The sequence below is a fragment of the Alternaria burnsii genome (genome assembly GCF_013036055.1).
Source record: "Alternaria burnsii strain CBS107.38 chromosome Unknown 752, whole genome shotgun sequence".
In the NCBI taxonomy this organism is placed as follows: domain Eukaryota; kingdom Fungi; phylum Ascomycota; class Dothideomycetes; order Pleosporales; family Pleosporaceae; genus Alternaria; species Alternaria burnsii.
In genome coordinates, this window is record NW_024066114.1 from 982,065 (window position 1) to 1,002,460 (window position 20,396).

General features: G+C 51.1%; 9 protein-coding genes across 9 annotated transcripts; 4 read left to right on the top strand and 5 right to left on the bottom strand.

Moving 5' to 3' along the window:
* Positions 1-1,018: 1,018 nt before the first annotated feature.
* GT037_006423 (high affinity copper transporter) lies at positions 1,019-1,651 on the bottom strand (the record flags this gene model as incomplete). Its single annotated transcript, XM_038931470.1, has 2 exons — positions 1,019-1,540; positions 1,592-1,651. The coding sequence occupies 2 exons, from the start codon at positions 1,649-1,651 to the stop codon at positions 1,019-1,021; spliced, it is 582 nt and encodes a 193-aa protein (XP_038785967.1).
* Positions 1,652-2,146: 495 nt separating this feature from the next.
* On the top strand, positions 2,147-4,162 carry GT037_006424 (ferric reductase; the record flags this gene model as incomplete). Its single annotated transcript, XM_038931471.1, has 1 exon — positions 2,147-4,162. One exon carries the CDS (start codon positions 2,147-2,149, stop codon positions 4,160-4,162), a length of 2,016 nt encoding a protein of 671 aa, XP_038785968.1.
* A 698-nt stretch (positions 4,163-4,860) lies between these two features.
* On the top strand, positions 4,861-6,466 carry GT037_006425 (uncharacterized protein; the record flags this gene model as incomplete). Its single annotated transcript, XM_038931472.1, has 5 exons — positions 4,861-5,019; positions 5,074-5,184; positions 5,232-5,840; positions 5,891-6,207; positions 6,265-6,466. The coding sequence occupies 5 exons, from the start codon at positions 4,861-4,863 to the stop codon at positions 6,464-6,466; spliced, it is 1,398 nt and encodes a 465-aa protein (XP_038785969.1).
* A 42-nt stretch (positions 6,467-6,508) lies between these two features.
* GT037_006426 (carbohydrate-binding module family 35 protein) lies at positions 6,509-11,152 on the bottom strand (the record flags this gene model as incomplete). Its single annotated transcript, XM_038931473.1, has 5 exons — positions 6,509-9,155; positions 9,214-9,389; positions 9,442-10,306; positions 10,353-10,661; positions 10,719-11,152. 5 exons carry the CDS (start codon positions 11,150-11,152, stop codon positions 6,509-6,511), a joined length of 4,431 nt encoding a protein of 1,476 aa, XP_038785970.1.
* Positions 11,153-11,555: 403 nt separating this feature from the next.
* GT037_006427 (major facilitator superfamily) lies at positions 11,556-12,326 on the top strand (the record flags this gene model as incomplete). Its single annotated transcript, XM_038931474.1, has 1 exon — positions 11,556-12,326. One exon carries the CDS (start codon positions 11,556-11,558, stop codon positions 12,324-12,326), a length of 771 nt encoding a protein of 256 aa, XP_038785971.1.
* Positions 12,327-13,391: 1,065 nt separating this feature from the next.
* On the bottom strand, positions 13,392-14,544 carry GT037_006428 (uncharacterized protein; the record flags this gene model as incomplete). Its single annotated transcript, XM_038931475.1, has 3 exons — positions 13,392-13,515; positions 13,562-14,384; positions 14,460-14,544. The coding sequence occupies 3 exons, from the start codon at positions 14,542-14,544 to the stop codon at positions 13,392-13,394; spliced, it is 1,032 nt and encodes a 343-aa protein (XP_038785972.1).
* Positions 14,545-14,985: 441 nt separating this feature from the next.
* Positions 14,986-15,864, top strand: GT037_006429 (uncharacterized protein; the record flags this gene model as incomplete). The annotated part of the gene is made up of 1 exon (XM_038931476.1): positions 14,986-15,864. The coding sequence occupies one exon, from the start codon at positions 14,986-14,988 to the stop codon at positions 15,862-15,864; it is 879 nt and encodes a 292-aa protein (XP_038785973.1).
* Positions 15,865-16,077: 213 nt separating this feature from the next.
* On the bottom strand, positions 16,078-18,402 carry GT037_006430 (glycoside hydrolase family 3 protein; the record flags this gene model as incomplete). The annotated part of the gene is made up of 2 exons (XM_038931477.1): positions 16,078-18,160; positions 18,209-18,402. The coding sequence occupies 2 exons, from the start codon at positions 18,400-18,402 to the stop codon at positions 16,078-16,080; spliced, it is 2,277 nt and encodes a 758-aa protein (XP_038785974.1).
* A 456-nt stretch (positions 18,403-18,858) lies between these two features.
* On the bottom strand, positions 18,859-19,797 carry GT037_006431 (uncharacterized protein; the record flags this gene model as incomplete). The annotated part of the gene is made up of 3 exons (XM_038931478.1): positions 18,859-19,177; positions 19,236-19,392; positions 19,440-19,797. The coding sequence occupies 3 exons, from the start codon at positions 19,795-19,797 to the stop codon at positions 18,859-18,861; spliced, it is 834 nt and encodes a 277-aa protein (XP_038785975.1).
* Between the last annotated feature and the right edge of the window lie 599 nt (positions 19,798-20,396).

Consider the following 20,396-nt stretch of genomic DNA (forward strand, 5'->3'; position numbering starts at 1 on the left):
GATCCCCACGGATGACAACGTATAGCGCTCTGTTCACCCGCAAATACCCACCACTGTAGAGCGTAGCAAGAAGGGTCCCGAGGTCACCTTAAGAAACACGAGCAAGTTACTGCAATGCGCAACATGACGGACTCACGCTGACATTGCACTCCAACATTATTCGCCCATCGGCATCATGAGAGAATGTATCGAAGCGGGAATAGGGGCGCCTCATTACTCAGTATTTGCCGCTGTTGTCAACTCCAGTTCCCGGCTTCTTCTTAGCTTGTAGGCACAATCTGCGCAAATGCTCTGCACCAAGGACGGATCCTAGCTGTAAAATGATCACTAGTCACCCTTCGCCCGATGTGTGGTTCTTTCACACGGGACTTCTGGTCCAGACCTCAAAGCCATGCTTGGCTTGTAGCCATAACTTGCGCAAAAGGACGCTCAACGGTATCACTGTGGAGAGAGGTTGGGCCGCTAAACCCCACTCTCGCAGTATACGGGGTCACGTTTGCTTTATGCGCGCACAAAGCGCTTGGAGAATAAGACCACTGGTAGAAATATGAAGGCGTAAGATATTGCTTTTGTGACAATAGGACCGAGAATGACGTGGGGTCAATGTGCAGTCAACATGTTGGCATTGGTTGATAACACGATCGTTGTCATGAGACATGGATGTCACTTCCCACCAAGTTACTCTACATGTGAGTTAGTTATACGGGGCGTCTCCGATTGGTCGAGTTGACAATGCAGCGGTACTGTTACCCGGTTGTTGGCATACTGTCAGGAGCGATCTACGCTGTCCCCGTAGGAATAGTTGCCTGCTTGCTGTTGCGAACAAGTACATGCTGGCATGCCACAATCTCTTGCAATCCAAGGTATCCGGGGCTACCATCATTCGTCAAGTGCAAACACAGCCTTCTTATTCAAATATCGCAGTACAAGGTCAAGACTAAATTCATTCACAATATCGCAGTCATAATAGGGTATCTAATCGTTCAAAATTCACCGCAGTCGCTCCATCCAACACCATCTACGCACAACAACCGGTCGGCCCTGCCGCCTTGATTGAAGAGCGTCTGTCATCTTTCTCGCTAACCTGGCCGTATGGTATCCTAACCACCATCCAGTCGCACAAAAACTTGCCCAAAACAGCTCCTAGTATGATCGAGATGAAGATGTATCCGTTGAAGTGCATAACCAACAACATGATGATGTACGCGAGACCGAGAATCAAGCCATGCAACGAGGCGCGAACAAGTTGTTGTAGTGCCGAGGCACGGAAGGTGGCGTGTTGTGTTCCGAGAGTCGAGGTAGGGCCATCGCAGCAGTTGGCGGGCGTGGCAGCGGCGAGCGCAGCTTGCTGTGCGTTAAGTTGTCGTTGGAATTGGCGGAGTAGGAAGGCATCGTATTCGGTGCTGACTCGTCGCAGGAATTCAAGAGTAACGACTAGGAGAGCGGCGCCAATGCAGCTTGCGGCCATCATGGCGTTGTTGGTCACGTGCCATGATTCGGAGAGGAAGCATGCGTCTACTACGCGCCAGTTCCACAGCATCTAAAGAAACGTCAGTTATGATGTTATATCGCGGCGATATGGATTGCGGACCTCTGTGACACAGGTGCTGTTGCCCGAAGACATTCCGGACATTCCTGACATTCCGTGCATGATGGGCGGTGTTGTTCGTGTTCCGAGGTTGGTTCGAAAAGTTTGGAGCGACGTCTGTCAAGAACTGAACCGTGGAAGAGGTATGTCAAAAAATGATATAACAACCGTCAAACTGGACCCTGCGGCTATAGATACCGCGACATAGATATGTAGGATCGAGTTACCGTCTCACTGCAGTCTGGCCCGCGCAGGCATGCCGGCAAACTCGCCGGAAATTATGGGGGAACTTGCTCAAACACTCTCGCACTAGCCTCTTCAATCGATCCAAGAGTGCGGGAGCCGCTTAAAGACCCGCCTAAGCTTCGCAGCCCACTTCTCGAATCCTTGGCCCATCTTTTTACGAAACGTGCTCACCATGTTTCCGGTGTGTTACAATTCGCCTGCGGTAGTTCATATAGATATGCGGTCCGCGCACCGATTCGAGACATGTAGCACGCATCGTCTATTAAATTTTTTGCCCAGTCGTTTTGTCTGCTAACCAGCGACTTATCGACCATGGACTCCAAAATGCTCGTCCCGCGTGTCCACATCCAGAATTTCTCTGAGGCGAGCGCTGTCGAGCCGCATTGGGGTTACGCAGATCGCCTTGTACCTTGCACCAACGACCCTGGTTCTTGCGAATACCTCGACGTTGTCTATCGCAGCCATGACATTGGCATGTATTACACCGGAATCATATGGGCGACCATTGGCGCGATCCTCTTGGTGTGGGGCGTCGGCCGACACTTCGCGCACTCGCAGCCATCAGGCGTGCAATTACCAGCAGAAGCAGGAGAAGGAATACCACAAAGACGCAGCGCATTCGAGCGACTCCAACGAGCGATTCCATCATACGCACGGCAATATCTCCTGCCCGACGCTGCCCGACCGATCTTTGGACGTGTGACACGCACACAGGTCCTCACTCTGGTAGTCTTGACTGGTTACCTCACTCTTTTCTCGTTCATTGGCATCGTTTACAAGAAATGGATTACGCCTGTCAAGAAGATGCCCGGCGTCTACAACACACGTACCAGTCTCGGACCGTGGTCAGACCGTATTGGTGTCATCGCATATGCTCTTACACCTCTCTCCGTCATGCTTTCGACTCGCGAGTCTATTCTGTCGCTGGTAACTGGTTTGCCGTATCAGAGTTTCAACTTCCTCCATCGTTGGCTCGGATATATCATTTTCGCCCAATCAGCTCTTCATACCATTGGCTGGTGTGTCATTGAGCTTCGCCTGTACCAGCCCCAACCAACTGTCGGTGCGGAGTGGATCGTCCAAGAGTACATGATCTGGGGACTAGTGGCGATGATCCTCTTGACTATTCTTGTCCTGCTTTCTACCCCATGGGCCATCCGAATCACGGGCTACGAATTCTTCCGCAAGGCTCACTACGTTCTCGCCATGGTGTACATAGGCGCCTGCTGGGGCCACTGGGAGCAACTGAAGGTCTTCCTTCTACCAGGACTTCTCGTTTGGGGCATCGATCGCGCCATCAGGCTTGCTAGGACAGCTCTGCTCCACTACAACTTTTTGCCATCCGGACACATGGGTTTCCGTGCTGCTTCCGCGAACATTGCGCTTTTCAAGGACGATGTTAATGGCGATGTAGTTCGTTTAGATTTTGACCACCCTCAGGATGCCTGGGCTGTCGGCCAGCACTTCTACCTCACGTTCCCCGAAAGCTCTATCTGGCAATCTCATCCATTCACCCCAATCAGCCGTCCGGTTTTCGGTGCTGACGCTCAGAGGCATTCTTATATCTTCCGCGCCCGTGGCGGTGAAACAAAAAAGATCGCAGACCTTTCTATGAAGCGCATTGCCAATATGGCGAGCCACCAAGAGTCTCATGAGAGCTTGATGGCTGATGCTCGTCTCAACGTAGTCATGACTGGACCCTACGGCGAGCGTACCATGCGTGGCCTCGCTTCCAGCTCCAACATTCTGTGTATTGCTGGTGGTACTGGTATCGCATACGTTCTTCCCGTGCTACTCGACCTCGCTTCAAGCTCACAGTCGCCTGATCGCCACATGACACTCATCTGGAGTATACGCCGAAGAAGCGATATTGACTGGGTTGGCCCTGAACTCTCTACCCTCAAGCGAAAATGCCGAAACCTGCGAACTGGTATTCATATTTACGTTACCCGCGCCGCGGAAGAAGCCAACCTTGATCTTACTGTTTCAGAGAAGGCAGCGCCCAACGAATGCTCCAAGGAGATCAACCCTGCCTCAAGCTCCGACTCTTCGTCTGCTGATGCATCTTCTGCCTTGTCTGTTCACGGTGTGTCAAAGTCGGAACTGGGTCTTAACCACATCCAGGCCAGGCCTGACCTTGACGCTCTCGTGACAGACTTTGTTGCTGGCACCGTACGAGGAGGCACTGAAGTATTTGCTTCAGGACCTGGTGGAATGATTAGCGATCTTAGGCGGATAGTTGCAAAGACCAACAAGGGTGGCGAAGTATGGAAGGGAGATGACCGGTGGGACGTAAGATTGACGTGCGACGACCGTTTAGAGTGGTAGTTTCTTTTAGCTCGATACCCCAAATGCATTGTTTTCAAGTTCAATCAAGTCTTCTCTGCATCGTACCTTTCTACCATTGCCATCGTTGAGCTTGCAAGCAGAGCAGGTGAGGTAAAGATAGGTCAGCTTGTGTTGAAGGCCTGTGCGTTGGTTGGCTTGCTAATCACAATCCCGGGCCGGTTCGCGTCTTAGCGCGCATTTCGACATCAAGCCAACGCGAGAAGGCTCCGGTTATTCGTATGAGCAGCAACGAGAACTGACCGAGCGCCCGTAATGGATCTTGTGGCGGCGCAAATAGCTAAGGATATCGCTCAAATTAACGTTGGTGCAATGCGCGGTTGTGATGCGTAACACGATGGTAAAAAAGTCGTAGAAGCTGGTGGACTTCGGCACAATTGCCCTGCTGACTAAAAGACGCGCTAATGGCCGATGTGACGTTTGCTCAGTTTGTCGTCCAGGGCGGCGACTTCTTACGCGATACACAAACATCTTTCCTATTGTACATGCATTTATCTAGGACTTGTTAGAAGCGTAGAGTACCGGTCGGCCAAAGACCGTTAAAGTCGTGCCAGCCAGACACTCGGATTTAGGCCTCTATCTCCGAACCCCACATCGTCACCACTTGGACCCTTATTTGTCTCCGCTCAGCAGCTTGATATACAACTGCTTCCGACGGTCTATACCTTGCAAGGGCAGCTATGACTGAATTATTGGATCTGTGTTACGACGTGCTGATCAGGATCTTGGAGGAACTACATCCTGCTGATCTTGCTGCATGTGCGCAAACCAGCAAAGGTTTCAATGAGTTCCTCAAGAAAAACAAACCGCTCTACAAGACCCTATACCTCAAGCATTTTGTATGGTTGGCTGTCTGATGGTGTAGCGAGTCATGGATTTTGACGTTGTGACAGGACGATCCTCGAAGGCGAAGACCGACCGATCCCGAGCCGGAATGGGTAGAAGCATTGCAGAGAGTGGTGAGGTGCCAAAAGGTGTTGGAGTCAGCCAACAATGATCTCAAGGTATACCCACACTGGTTTTATCGTCGAAAGTTGCTAAGAATCATTAGAAAGACGAATTTACATTCGTTGCAACCACTGTTAGTGAACTTATAGCCACTATGGCGCGGGATGAATACGGCATCACTCGCAACCAACGATTCGTGACAGACCTGTTTCGACATATCGAACAGAACCATAACGCCTTTCTGTGCCGTTCTTCGATCTTTGGTCGCACTAGGTCAGCAAAACGGAAATCAGCCGGGGACGAAGAAAGTCGACAGTTGAGCGCAAGATTACACAGTCTGTTCGGCTTCCCTCCATCCAACGCCGGAAAGATTGATCTATCAATGAACACATTAGCCAGATCGCGAGTGTACGACCTACGGAACTATACCGATAAAAACGAGTGGGGTCCTTTCCGCAATGATGGAACCTGGCGAGTAGACTGGGAGATGATCGAAAGCATCATGATAGTCATCGGACACAACTCCTGCTTCTGCGCTCATGCTGTCTCAAATCGTCTGCGACCGCCATGGTTCGGTCCCCTTGATGGCGTTATTCCAGTAGCGAATGGTCGTATAGGCCATGAGGTATCGAACTATACGGCGCTCATACAGCAACCAGACATTCCGCTCAGGATAAAGGATCCGTACGGAGCAGAAGGCATTTGGGCGCGTGTAGGTTCTCGCCCAACTAGGAGTTCAACCATTTCTCTAATTACATCTAGATCGTCTGCTTTCTCGACTATAATGACTTGTACAATTACAATTTCAGCTCTGATGCGATGAAAGTGCCCTCCGACGAGCCGCGCGGCGCACTCGATACCGATGAAGCTATTAGACATATCGTCATGGATCTGCGTGTCACAGACGTCACAACACCAGGGCCCTTTGATAACCCTACCTTGCCAGTTGTGCACTTCAAGGGTGTAGCCAAGTCCGTAGATGCTCTCTGGGATCCTAATGCCAACTCTGGTATCCGCGGTACTGTTCGGTTGACACAAGAGGGTGAAGTGCGCTGGGAGACCATCTCGGTATTCCAAGGGTAAGTACAAAGTACACTGCTTGTGAATTGGACAGAGTATTACTGACGTTGCGACAGCGGTGAGGAGAGGTGGCGCAGTGATGGTATTCAGGTTGGTGGGCTGCGCTGTCCACGCGGTGTTGTGGGAACTTGGTTCGACAAGGACTTTGACCTTCATGGTCCTGCTGGGCCGACAGCTTTCTGGAAAGTTGGAGAGAGACCCGCAGATTCAGAAGACGAAGAAAACGACTTCGAGGATGGAATTTGGGGTACAGCATAACTAACTACTTAAGACAACACGCGAAGAAGCAGGTATGCCTCGCTACATTTCAATATATCTCCATGTCAAAGCAGTTGCTGGGAAACCTTCCACCTGAACATCTCTCGTTTCTCCAGGCACTAGGTCGAACCCGTTATCGCTTAAATGCGAACGTGGATTCTCGGCGAAGACGAAGCCCTTGACTGGCTTCGCAGTAGAGACAGAAATAGTCTTCTTGTCTTCTGAGTAGCGCAACTGCACACCTGGATCGCTAAAAGACAGATACTTGATCGGTTCTGGCCAGGCGATATCGCTGGCAGCATACTCGCCATTGATAGTCAACGTCGCATGGATGACGAACGGATCGGCTCTCGATGAATCAAAAGGCTCATTTGGACGTTGTACGTGGTTGATTTGGGCGACATGGTCAACCAAGACGTTAGTTGTTCCGTTGGCCACGACCTGTACTGTGGCAGAAGCCCTTGTGCCAATTTCCTCGCCTGTCTTGATGGAGATATAGCGTACGGTCACAACACCCTCAACCTCTTGCAGGGTACTATTGGCAATCCAGACATCGTGTTCGACATCCTGCCATAACTTTCGCATGTCGATATGTCCTGTGTCGCGCTGCCACAGTTCATCAGCTGGTCGCATAGTCCAGCTTTGGTACTTGCGCTGCACACCGATAGTGATAGGGCGCATCGTACGCTTGATGGCGTAGAAGGCTGGTTTAGGGACGCCATGAATGTCCGTAACAGACCAGGACATAGTCTGCCAGCAATCGTTTAGTTGCCATACCAATACACCTCCGCACTTGCGATCGCCAGGCGTATTCCATTGACGGCGCCAGGACTTGTAAGCCCACGTCAATGCATCTGATTGCATAACCTGGGTGAGATGAGCGAAGTTCTCCAAATCGTACCTGATACGGAAATTCTCAGCGAGGTAGCTGATGAGCCGTCGCTCATGACCGATGGCTTTGTTGTGAAAGTCCATTACCATCGAGCCTGGGTAGAGATCTTCTTTACGGGTAATGCATGATTTGAGAGTGGATACGTGGGGATATGCCTCCATCCCGAACTCAGAGACAAATCGTCCGCCCAGATCAGGCAGTCGCTGATAAGGCTCCATAGTACCGTGCCAAACGTTCCACTGATGAATATCGCCAATTGTATGGTCAACTTTCAAGACGGTGGACTTGCCGTTTCCGAATGGTGAACTGGGGTGATACAGCACATTTGAACATTCCTGTTTCACCACGTTTGGGAGAAGGTATTCGTAGATGTACCGCGCCGGAAAGTCGGTCTTGAGCCAAGAGTCTGGATCCTTATCGTCAGGGTCATACTGCAGCCCGTATCGCTCCACGATCTGGTAATCTTCGTTGTTACCCGCCCATATCACTATACTTGGATGATTTCTCAAACGTCTGACATTTTGTGTCGCTTCCAGTTGCACACTCTTCAAGTACTCCGGGTAAGCTGGATAGTTGGCACACGCGAACATGAAATCCTGCCATATCAATACACCATATTCGTCAGCGGAATTGTATAGTTCATCATCTTCGTAAATGCCACCTCCCCAGACCCTGAGCATGGTTTGGTTGCCATCAGCACAGAGCTTGGCCCAAGCACGGGAATCCCTTGGGGAAGGGCGCGTGAGAAACGCGTCGCCGGGTATCCAGCATGAACCTCCACAAAATATGTCGATGTCGTTGATACGGAAATAGAACGACGTACCGTACGAATCTGGCTCTGTGATTAGTTCGGCGCGGCGAAAGCCAAACTGCTGAGAGATGTCATGAATCGGAGACGGATGGTCCGGTGCAAAGGCCTGAATTTTGATGGTGTAGAGAGATTGTTGGCCATAGCCTCGCGGCCACCACAGCTCAATGTCATTTATGGTCATGGTAGCTTCTGTGAGGCCCGACTGATCATCGGTGCTGACGTCAACCTTTTGTTCTGTCACAGCTTCGAGACTGTCCTTTTTGAGGATCGTGAAGCCTATGGCAGCGACAAGACCTTCCCAATCGACCTTGACCTTGACCTCCGCCGATTTTAAATTCTGTGATAGCTCATACTGCACTCCTGGGCTTGAAAGCTGGCAAGACCATGTCTCAATCGACACCGGCTTCCAAGGACCGCATGCCATGAGGACAGGACCCCAATCCCACCCCCAATGGAATTGCGCTTTACGAACAGGCCCTCTTGAGATTTCCGTTTGATGTACGATGAAGCGGTGCTCTTTGTGCTGTTCCACTAGCTCGCGACCCTTTTTGCGCGCTGACTCGAAGACGATTTCCAAGACGTTCTTGTCCAACTCAAGTTTGCCTGAGACGTCGACCTCATGCTCAACAAACATGTTGTCAGACTCCAGGATCTTATGTCCGTTCAGATAGACAGAAGCAAAGGTATCCAGGCCTTCGAAGCGAAGTCTGGTGACCGTGTTTGCAGTCCCATATTCGGAAGGGGCAGCGAAGATGGTGCGGTACGTCCATGTCTTGTCGCCAACCCATTGTACTGCAAGCTCGTTGAGATCGTTAAAAGGGTCTTCGATCTTTTCGTTCTTGAGAAGGTCACGGTAGATCTCAGTCGGTACATCGCGAGCCGGTAAATACGCGTGAGTAGAAGAACGATCGCCTTGTTTGAAGGTCCAGCCCGTCTTTAGCGGAGTTGAGGTATGCGGAACTAGCGCCATGATTTTCTTCTGTGAGCTAGGAGTAGGGTTGTGCGTTGCAAGAGTTGAATGACGAAGGTTCGGCGACTTTTAACCCGCGATTGCAGTTGCTTATCGGGTAGACGCGTGCGGGGTCCCCACGCTTTCGCCCTGTAGACGCATGGGTAAGCACAGTCATACGATCGGCACACCATAGAGCAGTTGCAAGTGAGATAAACATGGTGTTATTTTGCGAATGGCATACTGGTACTACCAACAGACTGCGTTGAAGCTGATTGTCCACGAACTGTAGTCTATGTGCTGCTCAGAATCTCAAAACCTACAAGATCTGGTGCAAATGAGTCTCCATAGCCTCTGAACTCAACCATATTCTCTGTGCCTTCAACGAATCCATCAACCTCGATATGAAGTCGCAAACTTTCCTGCCAGTCGCCGCCAGAGAGTGGGAAGGCCCATCTTTTTGCCTCGGCACCATTGACCGCGATCGTCATGTTTCGTGTGTTGTCGCCCCATTCCCAAGCAGTGGTGAAGGCGTACTCATAGTTAACGAAGTCAACTCCTACGAGGTTTCTACCAGCGGACGGAGCGCTTACGTTGGAGAAGACGACGCTGCTGCTACGATCGATGTATTCTATTTTTGAGCCCGCGGGAAGACATGTTCCGCTCGCACACGAGAATACGTGCGCTGGTCCAGAGAGAGAAGCGTTGGTGGCAGAGTTATAAGAGCCTGATTGGAGCGGAGCAGCTTCGACGATGTTGGATAGAATCCATAGTCGCAGTTCATGCCCAGCCAGATCTACCGTCTGGGAGCCAGACAAAGCACCAACGTCCTTCGCAGCCCAAACATCGCGCGCATCGGCCGAAGCTATACCTAGTGATGCAAGGTCGAAGCCTACGCTTTGCGAGTCGTTCTTCCAGTTCGCGACTCCTAGTACCATTCTTGATCCCGAGAGCTTCCCCATCCATATATCCCACTCTTCCTCGGTGTCGCGACGGACCAACATTGCCTGCTGAGCAAGAGCATCTTGATTGACGGCAATGACTTCTTTGTTTTCCATGATGGCCAAAGAGCTCTCACTAATGCGCTCAGGGTCGAGTGCTGCGCCAATGATGAGAGGCGACTTATTGATCGCCCACATCCCGAAGTGAAAACGCTCTTCTTCTTCTGATAGGGCATTGAGACCGACGCTTGGATTGTTAGCAAGGGACTATGAGTGTACGGAGCTTTGCTCACATCAACATATCCATATCTGCAAACGCACCAACAGTCGTGTGCCGAAAGTACGGTACGACTTGGTTCGTGATGCGCCAGATGCTGCGCCAGGCATTGTAGATGTCGTTGCTGATTCGCCATGTGTTGCCAATCTCAGCAGCCCAGTCTCCAACATCAGTGCCGATCCCCCACTGGCAAACGTAGTAGTGGATGTCGCGATCTACGGCGTCCAATTCGGCTGCCATGTGTTGGAAGCGTGCCGGAGACTGCGACTCCGCGGAACTCGAGTCGACCATGGTGGTATTGGAGGTAGAATAGCAGTTATCATACCTTCGCATTGTTAGCAAGATGCGCAATTCCAACTGAAATCGTCCTACTGGGTCGTACTTCAGGCTGTCTCCTCCCCACTCAGCAAAGCTCTCAGCGTCTAACTGCTCAAATCCCAGACTCGCAGGCAGCGCTTCTGATCCGCATTGCAGGTACCCAGCGCCAGAGTAAAGACCGAAATCCAGTCCTAAACCATGGATGAAGTCACCAAGTGCCTTACCACCGGACGGAAAGAGGGTCTCATTCCATTGGAGTTTACCTTCAGCATCTCGGTCTTCAGAGGGCCAGCCGCAGTCGACTGTTACGAAGTTGTAGCCAGCCTTATCCAGTCCGAGATCGATGAGCCCTTGTGCACTTGTTTTGATCTTATCTTCAGAGGGAAGACAGTTCCAGGTATTGTACGAGTTCCATCCCATAGGAGGTGTGGGTGACCTGACCGTTCTGGCTGCAGCTTGCAGGGCGAGACATGCTGAGAGAATGAGTGCAGTAGCCATCGTGACGAGACTTTACCGCCGAGAATAGCCAACGAGTACACTCATATTCACGGTACCATGGCGAGCTTAATATCCGGTGGTCGCTTTGCTACACGCTCGATGACCTCACGGCAAACAGCGTTCCCTTGCCGTCAACCGGGGGACGGAGAAATTGGTTGCGATGCATAGAGTCCCACCTCTTGGCCTGCATCGTCTGGTATAGCGCTGTAATTCGAACTAGCGATCGACAAGTATACGAGGTGCCCAGGGATAGTGGGGTTGTATTCTGGGGTTGGGTGAGGAGAACGTCGGACGTTTGGCCGTGAAGAAGGCAAGCCAGCATGGGTGCCCTAGCCGGGGTGACGGAAGCCATACCCCGCCGGACTTCGCACTTGCACCAGCGCGATCCAGTAACCGCAGCATCATGTCAAAAGAGGCCGCAAAAACATTTCCTACGCACGCGGACGACATCGAATTGAGCAAGCATGCAGACACATCTCAGTGCGAAACCGTCGAGGCGTCAGCCCCCCGCGAATACACATCTTTTACACGGTCGCAGCGACGGCAGCTACAACTGCTATTAGGTCTGGCAGCTATCACGTCGCCTCTAACAGCGACCATCTATTTCCCTCTCCTGCCTCTTTTGCGCGCACATTTCCATACATCTGCGCAGGCAATTAATCTTACGATTACCCTCTATATCATCTTCCAAGCCATCTCGCCGGTCATATTCGGGCCTTTGTCTGATGTTCATGGCTGGCGACCCTACTTCCTTGCCACTCTTGCTCTGTACGTCATCGGTAATCTTGGGCTAGCACTCAATAAGAGCAGCTACGCAGTTCTTCTAGTTTTGCGTGCGATCCAGAGTCTCGGAGCAAGTGCAGCGTATGCCATCAGTTTCGGTGTGGTCGCAGACATTTGCGTACCAAGTGAAAAAGGAGGGATGCTAGGCCCAATCGGCATGGCCTTGAATCTGGGGACCTGTATAGGCCCAGTCGTAGGCGGTGTAGTTGCATATATCAGGGGAAGTTATGTTTGGGTCTTCTGGGCCCTTTTCATCGTCGGTGGAGTCTTGTTCGTTGGCGTGGCGCATTTCTACCTGAGACTGCGCGTAAAATGGCGGGAAATGGCAGTGATACATCCCTATACAAGTGGTGGCAGTACAGCTGGGCAGGCCTTATACGGAGTCAATTAAAGGAGAGAGCATCAACGAGAACACATGATGCGGATTCGACCGCGGCTTTGCCGCCTACGGCGGCCTCACATAATGCTGTTGTGCAACGATATGGACTTTCGAACCTGGTTGCTTGCTTTCGAATCATTTTCTACAAAGACACTTTTCTCACTTTGTGGATTCATGGATCATTCAATACCGTGGACTATTCATTCGTGGCAGCCAGTCCAGACATCTGCAAAGACGTTTACCATTGGAATGAGCTTTACATAGGCTTATCGTATCTGCCACGAGGTATCGGTATAATTGTTGGAAGTTACTTTACCGAAAAGATAATGGACTACAACTATCGTACCGCCGCTCGCAGCATTGGTTGGACCATCGACAAAGTATCTGGAGATGATCTGCTGGAGTTTCCAATCGAGCGGGCAAGGACCAGATGCAGTTATATCATGTTGACTATATCAACTGCTACGATGATAGGCTATGGTTGGAGTATCCAGAGAAGCGCTCACCCTACTGTTCCGTTGATCTTACAACTTTTGCAAGGCTTTTGGGGTACGTATGGCTACACGACGTTTAGTACCTTACTAGTAGACTCCTTCCCTCAGAGTCCTAGTACGGCCTCAGCCGCCACAAGTATCACACGTTGCGCTATGGCTGCGACTGGGGTCGCGGTGTTACAGCCTTTTTTGAATGCGGCAGGTAGAGGGTGGTATTTCACGGTCCTGGGCGTGTGGAGTGGCGTTCTATCGGCGTTGGCCGTCGCATTGCTAAATTGGAAGGGTTTACGTTGGAGAAGAGCACGCAACGGTCTAGCGCCTCAGCGGAGCATTTCCACGAGTGAATACGACGCATCAGTAAGCACGAAAATTGCCAAGTAAAAGATGCTTAACAAACTTTCGGAAGAGCACTGCACTATCTGCCACTGCAACGGCTAGTATGAATGTCTCACAGCATGATAATTCTGAAAACGGCATATCATTTGCATCGAGGGATGATGCCAATTTCAATCGTTGGTCTTGCCAATTTCAATCGTTGGTCTTGCCAATCCAATCGAAACATTGCCCACCAGTCTGATTCGCCTTACACAGTATGATCCCGTTCTGATGAAAGGGAGGCCATTTCAGTTTCCTGCAGTGTCGCCGGTCTCTCACCCTCCGGGAAAGGTGCGTACTTGTCGATGAGGAAAAGCATGTCATTGTATGCCCTGATGGAGCGTTAGTCATAGTCTATCGTCTCTGGTTCAAACTCACACCTGACGTATGGCTTTGCCCTGAGCAACGTGACTGACCGAGTATATCACATTCCAATAAATGCTGTAGAGCCGATTACGATCATCCCACTCTTCCTTTGGCTCGCTAGGTCCGTAATGCTTCAGATAAGTCTTCGCGTATATCTTGTTGCTGATCTTGTTATAGTAAGGCCTCCAATCCGCCACTTCGAGCTCGTTATGAGCATAGAAGGCAGCAGAGTCGAAGAGATACACGTTGCCGCCGTCAAAAGCGGTCCCGATATTACCCTCCCACAGATCACCGTGGATCAAGCTTGGCTTGATCTTACGGTCTCCTTCGCTGAGCGCGTCCAGCAACCTCGGGATCACAATTTCTATGAGACGCTTCTCAGCCTTGTCAAGCTCATCCCGAGGCCCATTAAGGTCGAAACCGACGTCGATGACGTGTTGCAGGAGTTTGACGTAGAATTTGGTCCAGTTCTCCTCCCATGCTACAGATTGTGCTGCACGGCCTTGACACGTCGTTACATGAAATCCGTAATGCCCCGTAGGTGAGGTACTCTCGCGATGCAGGCGAGCCAGCTTCTTACATAGCTGATTTGGATCCGGCATTCTGTCGCGCATGTCGATGTACTCTGACAGGAAAAAGTATGCTTCGGGATCCTCGAATTCGTATTGCCCCCACGAGTGTGGTTTGGGCACTAGATATGGAGCCCACTTGTGTAGCTCAGACATCGCGTTGAATTCGCCCTCCATCAACGTTCGACCATGCTTCTCTGGCGCCGACTTCAGGAAGTAACGTTCTTCCGTATCGTCCGGTGATAGGAGGTGTAGCCTGGCAGTCACTGTCCAAGCTGACGCCCCGAATCGATGTGCTGAGATGACCTTCGTCCCCTAGGGAAACTTCTTCAAGACATTACCGTCCACCCTGAAATTTCCGTCATAGGACGGGCTTTCCACCCGGGAGTTTTCAATGAGAGTTTGAAGACTGGGTGCTACGTTCATGATGGATAGGTATGAATTTGATCGAAAATTCTTGACTGGTACGCAGCTCTGGAGCCTTGTGATGATGACAACGGTATATCAGGATTCCGGTGAGGGGAGCTGCAGTAACAGTGAGAACTAGGCTCTGAAGAGCTCGCTCTGTGCTCTACACTTGGCATCATACGTAGGAATCAGCCGACAAACGTAATTTGATGTGAGGGCATCAAGAGTTGTGCCACGATATGATGCGATAATCTGCACCTTGGAGGCGTCTGCTCGTCCTATCCTATCATGATTCCGATCCATGCACCTCGGTTGCGCCCCGCTTCCGCCAACTGCATCCTGATACGGACACACCCAATCATTGGTGGATGAAGGCGGCACACGACGAGCAGCACATCTGGGCGGTAAAGAACATGGCCGCATCCGGCGGGATACCTTCTTTCAACATCCGATCAGAATATGGTTATACCAGGAAATGTTTCGCTCCCAAATATTCCAGCTCTGCGCATCGACCTGGAAGGGCATAGCATTGACGCGTTGGTTTTCAGTCAAAATGACAAGTCGATCTTTGTATCGACTAGCACGAAAGCATTTATTTGCACCGTGGCAACCGGCGACCTGCAGTCAACAATAGACCTTCAAGAGGGTGATCTCCGCATGTGGTTAACCCATCCAACACACGACAACTTGATCCTGGGATTTGGTTCAACAAACCTTCGAGCCTATAGTTGGGTAGATCTCAGATTGCATTACTTCAGCAATTACAACGAGATCACGCACGATTGGCGACGAGGCAGTCGCTTCGATAGCCACAGAGATTCTTCTTCAAAGGCTAGTGAGCTCAGTCTGCCCCCAGTGATATCGGATGACAAGTTGCTTGTAACCAGGACGGTCACAAAAGCGTTCCAATCGCAGGATGGAAAGCATGTGATCGCCTACATCCATGCTTCTGGTAGCGGCTTGAGTTCTCAGACACTGATCTTCCCTCTTCGTTCATTAGAGCCCCCAGATGATAAGACACCTACAAATCTCACGTGTGGGTATTACAGTTTGCCACTTGATCTTTCAGCGCAAGTTTACATCCCATTGGGAACCCTCACTGGATCGCGTTTTATTTTCCTAGATCACGATCTTTGGCTGTGTGTATACTCGCTAGATCAGGTGTTCAAGAAGGTCGAAGCGTTGCAGAGATGCTATTTCCTTCCAAGAGATTGGGTGGGGAGTAGTAGTCTGGCTTGCTGTAGGCTCGGCGCTGATGGTACATTGTATTGGCCCCAAGAAGACCGCATTGTCAGGATTCAGTGCGACCTGTACGCTCCGCAAAGTTTTCTTACATAGATTTCCTTGTCATTCTCCTACTTTGATACAGCCCCATCTACGAGTTTAATAGTTTTCCTTGGGGTGCATCTGAAACAATGGATATATTCATTCGTCTCAATTGAGAGCTTTCGTTCCCCCTCAGGCTAACGAGGAGCGATCAAAAGCTACATCATTATCACAAAAGAAAGGCTGCCACATAAGCTTCTGCTATCGAGAACTACCCAGAGTGATCTAACTAGCTGCTGGCGGCTGCGGCCACTTGTCCAGCACTGTCTCTTCACCCGTAATAGTCAATTTGAGCTCTGCCTGTGTAGGCTCGTCAAGCAGTAACGTGTACTCTCCCGGATACACAACCGTGTTACCCATCTGGTCAACTCGTGCCAACGTTCCAAGCGTGAGGGCGAGTGACGCCATCTTCGTCTGACCACCGGAAATGTCTCTCATTCGCGCGTAAGAAACCAGGGTCTTGAGCGGGTAGGGTTTCGGTCCAGCTTCACCCTTGATGAACGTTAGAGCGACGAAGTCAGAGGTTCGGTTACCCTTGTTTGTAACCGCAACTTCTACTGCAGGAACGTCGCAGAGATCGGAGTATTTTTGCGTGCAGTTACTCATCAGTTCCTGGATATTGTAGGTAAGGCCGTGGCTACTGCTGAAGTTCGCTGCAAACGTGGTGTAGTGCAAGCCAAAGCCAAATGGCTGTACAGATTGGTTGTACCAGCGGTAGGTTCGACCGGGGCTGTCGGCGTCCGGGCGCAGGTTCATATCCAACATGGAGAGTTCCGTGTAACTCGCAGGATATTGCGTGATTGGTAGGCGGCCCGCAACTGCATGCGCACCAGAGACGACTTGCATTACCGCTGAACCACCGTCTTGACCGGGCCAGTTGGCCCAGATGACTGAATTGACACCTTCCATAGAAAGGAGGGGCGAGTTATCGACCATGTCGCCCAAAACAACGACGACAAGAGGCTTGCCGAGCTTAGCCAACTTGGTGATGAGTTCGACTTGTGCGCTAGGCCAGCTAATGCTCGTACGGTCGAAGCCCTCTGCCGCTGCTGAAGTATCTAGCCCACCGAAGTAGATGATGTAATCGGAACCTTGCGCTGCGTTGAGTGCATTGGTCGTCCAATTATCCCGAGCGCTGGAGTTTTGTAGAATAGGACCTGTGGCAACGGACATGTTCAGACCGAGCTGCGTACCAGCCCATACTGGCGTACGCAGATAAGGAGCAGGGCCGCTGTAGATACCAGACAGCTTCGAAGAGTCATTAGCCCAGAATCCGATCATGGCGACATTGGATCCGTTGGAAAGCGGAAGTGGAAGCGTATCATCATTCTTGAGCATAACTAGGCCTTCTGATGCAACCTGCAGAGAGAGTCGCTGTGCTTCCGGCGTATTGACATCGTTGATGCCTAGGTCTGCGTATACAGCTCCAGCACCATCAAAGTATCCGGCGCGGACGAGTCCTTCATATTGACGCGTAAGAGCCCTGTCTACAGTGGAGATGTTCATAAGTCCTTGACTCCAAGCTCCAGGAATATCGGAAGATCCTGAGTACTCGCAGCTGTTATCCATGCCAGCGTTGAATGCCACTGCAGTGCCCTCAGCAAGCGTTTTGGTGTAGTTGTGGTTCTCAGAAATATCGGCGACGGCCTCGCAGTCGCTGGTGATGTAGTTGTTGCTCTCCGTCCAATTCCAGTGGTCGCGCAGAATGGTCTGGAGAACGTATGTATCCGCGCATGTGGGGACGCCGTTGACAGCATTGTAAGAACACATGAATGATCCGACTTTCGAGTCGCGTGCACATTGCTGGAATGGAGGCATGTAGTATTCTGCTAGATCTTGCATCGAGATCTTGGCGTCAAAGTGGTGGCGGTCGGTGCCGCCCCAGGCCTCCATATCGTAGCCAACGTAGTGCTTGCATGTCGCAATGATCTTTCGTTGTGCCTGGTCACCTTCTAGTCCTGCTAGTAGACTCTTTGTGTAGCCCTTGATTCTCAGTATGTCTTCTCCGGGTGTTTCTGAGCCACGACCCCAACGAGGATCGCGGAATGGGTTGATGTCGGGAGTCCAAAAGTCCACTGGAGCCACACCACCGTTGCCGAACGCACGTGCTTCATTTCCGATGATGTTGGCGACCTGATGAATAAGGTCATCGTCAAAGGCAGCTGACATGAGCAATGGCATGGGGAAAGAGGTGGCATTTGTGAAGGGTTTGGTGAAGTTGATCCCCGGAGCTCCAGCTACACCGTGCAATGCTTCTCCCCACCAGTTGTAAGCTGGAAGGCCGAGTCGAGCAGCGCCCTTGGATTTACTGCCTCTGTTAGCTTGGTAATCTTTGAGACTCGCAGTGGGCATTTACCTCATCAAGTTATCGAGCTTCTCCGACGTCTCCATAGCTGCAACGAGAGCGGCTGCCCTCTCGGTTGGTGGAGCATTGACATCGCAAATCTTATTGTCTTTCAGCGGACCATTAACGCAGTCAGGACCTATCGCGTAGGCGGTCGACAATAACGCAGCACCGAACAGAAGGATGGATGAGGCTGAATGCACCATGGCTATGACGGGTGAACTTCTGTTGCTAGACGATACAGGTACAGCTTCTTGAGATTCCCGACCCTTTATGGCTTCCCTGCCGTACCATTTACAAGAATCATCATGTTGCCAAGGTACTGAATTAAGCCGGAATAGAACCCGGCCATGCTCTACTTTACCTTTACATGAGAATGTAATAATAATTGACCAAGCTACCCCGCGTGTACGAGCCCCAGATCTGCATGGTGTTGCTCCACGATCGACCCGTGAGAATAGGCGATATTCAGCCACCGGGTCCAACAAAACACGATGCGCATGTCATATTGCATCACCCGTAGTGCCTCGGTTGACTTTAAGCGACTGTTTTATTGTAACCACAACGCCCAAGTAGCGTAACAGCGGGTAGCTAACAGCGGCACAGCTCGTTCCCGTATGGATACCAACGGTTGAAAGCATTGCGACCGGTGCTTAGCTGCTTTAGCCTTCCTGGGGCTTATTATTTGGGAAGACTTTGCTGCTCAAGTCGAACACGGGAAGTGGGCATGGAATTCCCACGGCTTCGCAAGCGGTAAGAATTGCAAGGTACCAGCCAGATATTAAGCCCAGGAAACCGAAACCTCCCGCGCATTTCAGCAACGTGTTGATGTGTTCAACATCGGCTTCTGTTGTGGCTGATGCGACGGAAAAGTCGGCGGCGGCGATAAAAGCGAAGAGCATGACGAGACCAAAGAATGTGGCGGTAAAGAAGAGGTTAACACGAAGCGTTCCTATCAAGAAGACAAAGCTAGCGAGCACCCTGCATGACGATTAGATACCGGACATCATGCGCATACAAACTGGATAGCCTTGCTTACATTGAAACGTTGTGGAAGCCCTGGGATGCGTTATAGGCCGCACCGTTCGCGCCTCCCAATTCTCCGAATGCAGAAGTGGTTTGGTGTATGGGATCCTGCTGGTACGCCAGACTACCCCAATGACTTCCGTATATGAGAAAAACTGCCATGGGAAACGCTGATACAGATTAGCATCAGATAAGCAGCAGAATACGATTTACATACTGTTGCCGAGAATAAACTCAGCAATGCCAGCAACATTCATGGCCAAGGCACCGAAGAAATAGTAGTCCGCGCTGAGACCGACCAAGCTTTGCGGAGCAACTGCTCCTTGGAAGCCACAGAGAATCAAGATGGTCGAAGTGTATGGGACCAAAAAGCCAATGAGACCGAGCAATGTTGGGTTGGCAAAACGTTTCGCGAGATCTCCGCGGCGCGGAGCGGATGGCTGGAAAAAGAGGCGCTCATACTGCTCGGGAGACAGAGCTACAGTGACCTGACGGCTCAATGGCGAACCGTTGCCTGCGATTGGCATACCATTGTGCTCGGTCATTTCGTGATCAATCTTGACAGGATCAGACATGGTTAGAGGTGGCGCTCTCAAGTCCGATGATGGTGGAGTTGCGGGTGCGACGATAGATGGTCGAAGGGGGTTATGGAGGAGGAACAGGAGCGCGTAATCGTGTCCCCACGGAAGGAGGCATGATGGCTATAATGCAGTACCAAGATAGCCTTCGTAGAGGCGTGGAACGGCACACGGCTCAGGCTAGCACATCTGGTCGTCGTCATCTCTCGATCGAACCGAGGCATGTTGCCGGTCTATGGCGACTGAACCCCAGATTTCTCCGCATCCATCTCCATATTTGCTGCGACGTCCAGGCCAGACACGGGTTGTAGAATTATGTCCGATTGAACCCGAGAGCTTGGGATGCGCTAATTGGTGGACGGTAGGAAAGACGGCAGATCAAGCGTTGACAAGCGGTGCGAAGCATTACGTTCCGCGGACTAGGCAACGTGACGCTAGGCAGAGAAGAGGCAATAGGCCGTGAATGACATCAATAACGAACGCCTCTTGTTTCTACTCTCAAAACCGTTAGTTCTCTTTCTACATTTACACCGATGTGTAGAACGTATTTCAAATTACGGCTAGAGTCATCTGTCTTGACGAAGTAGTGCACGCGC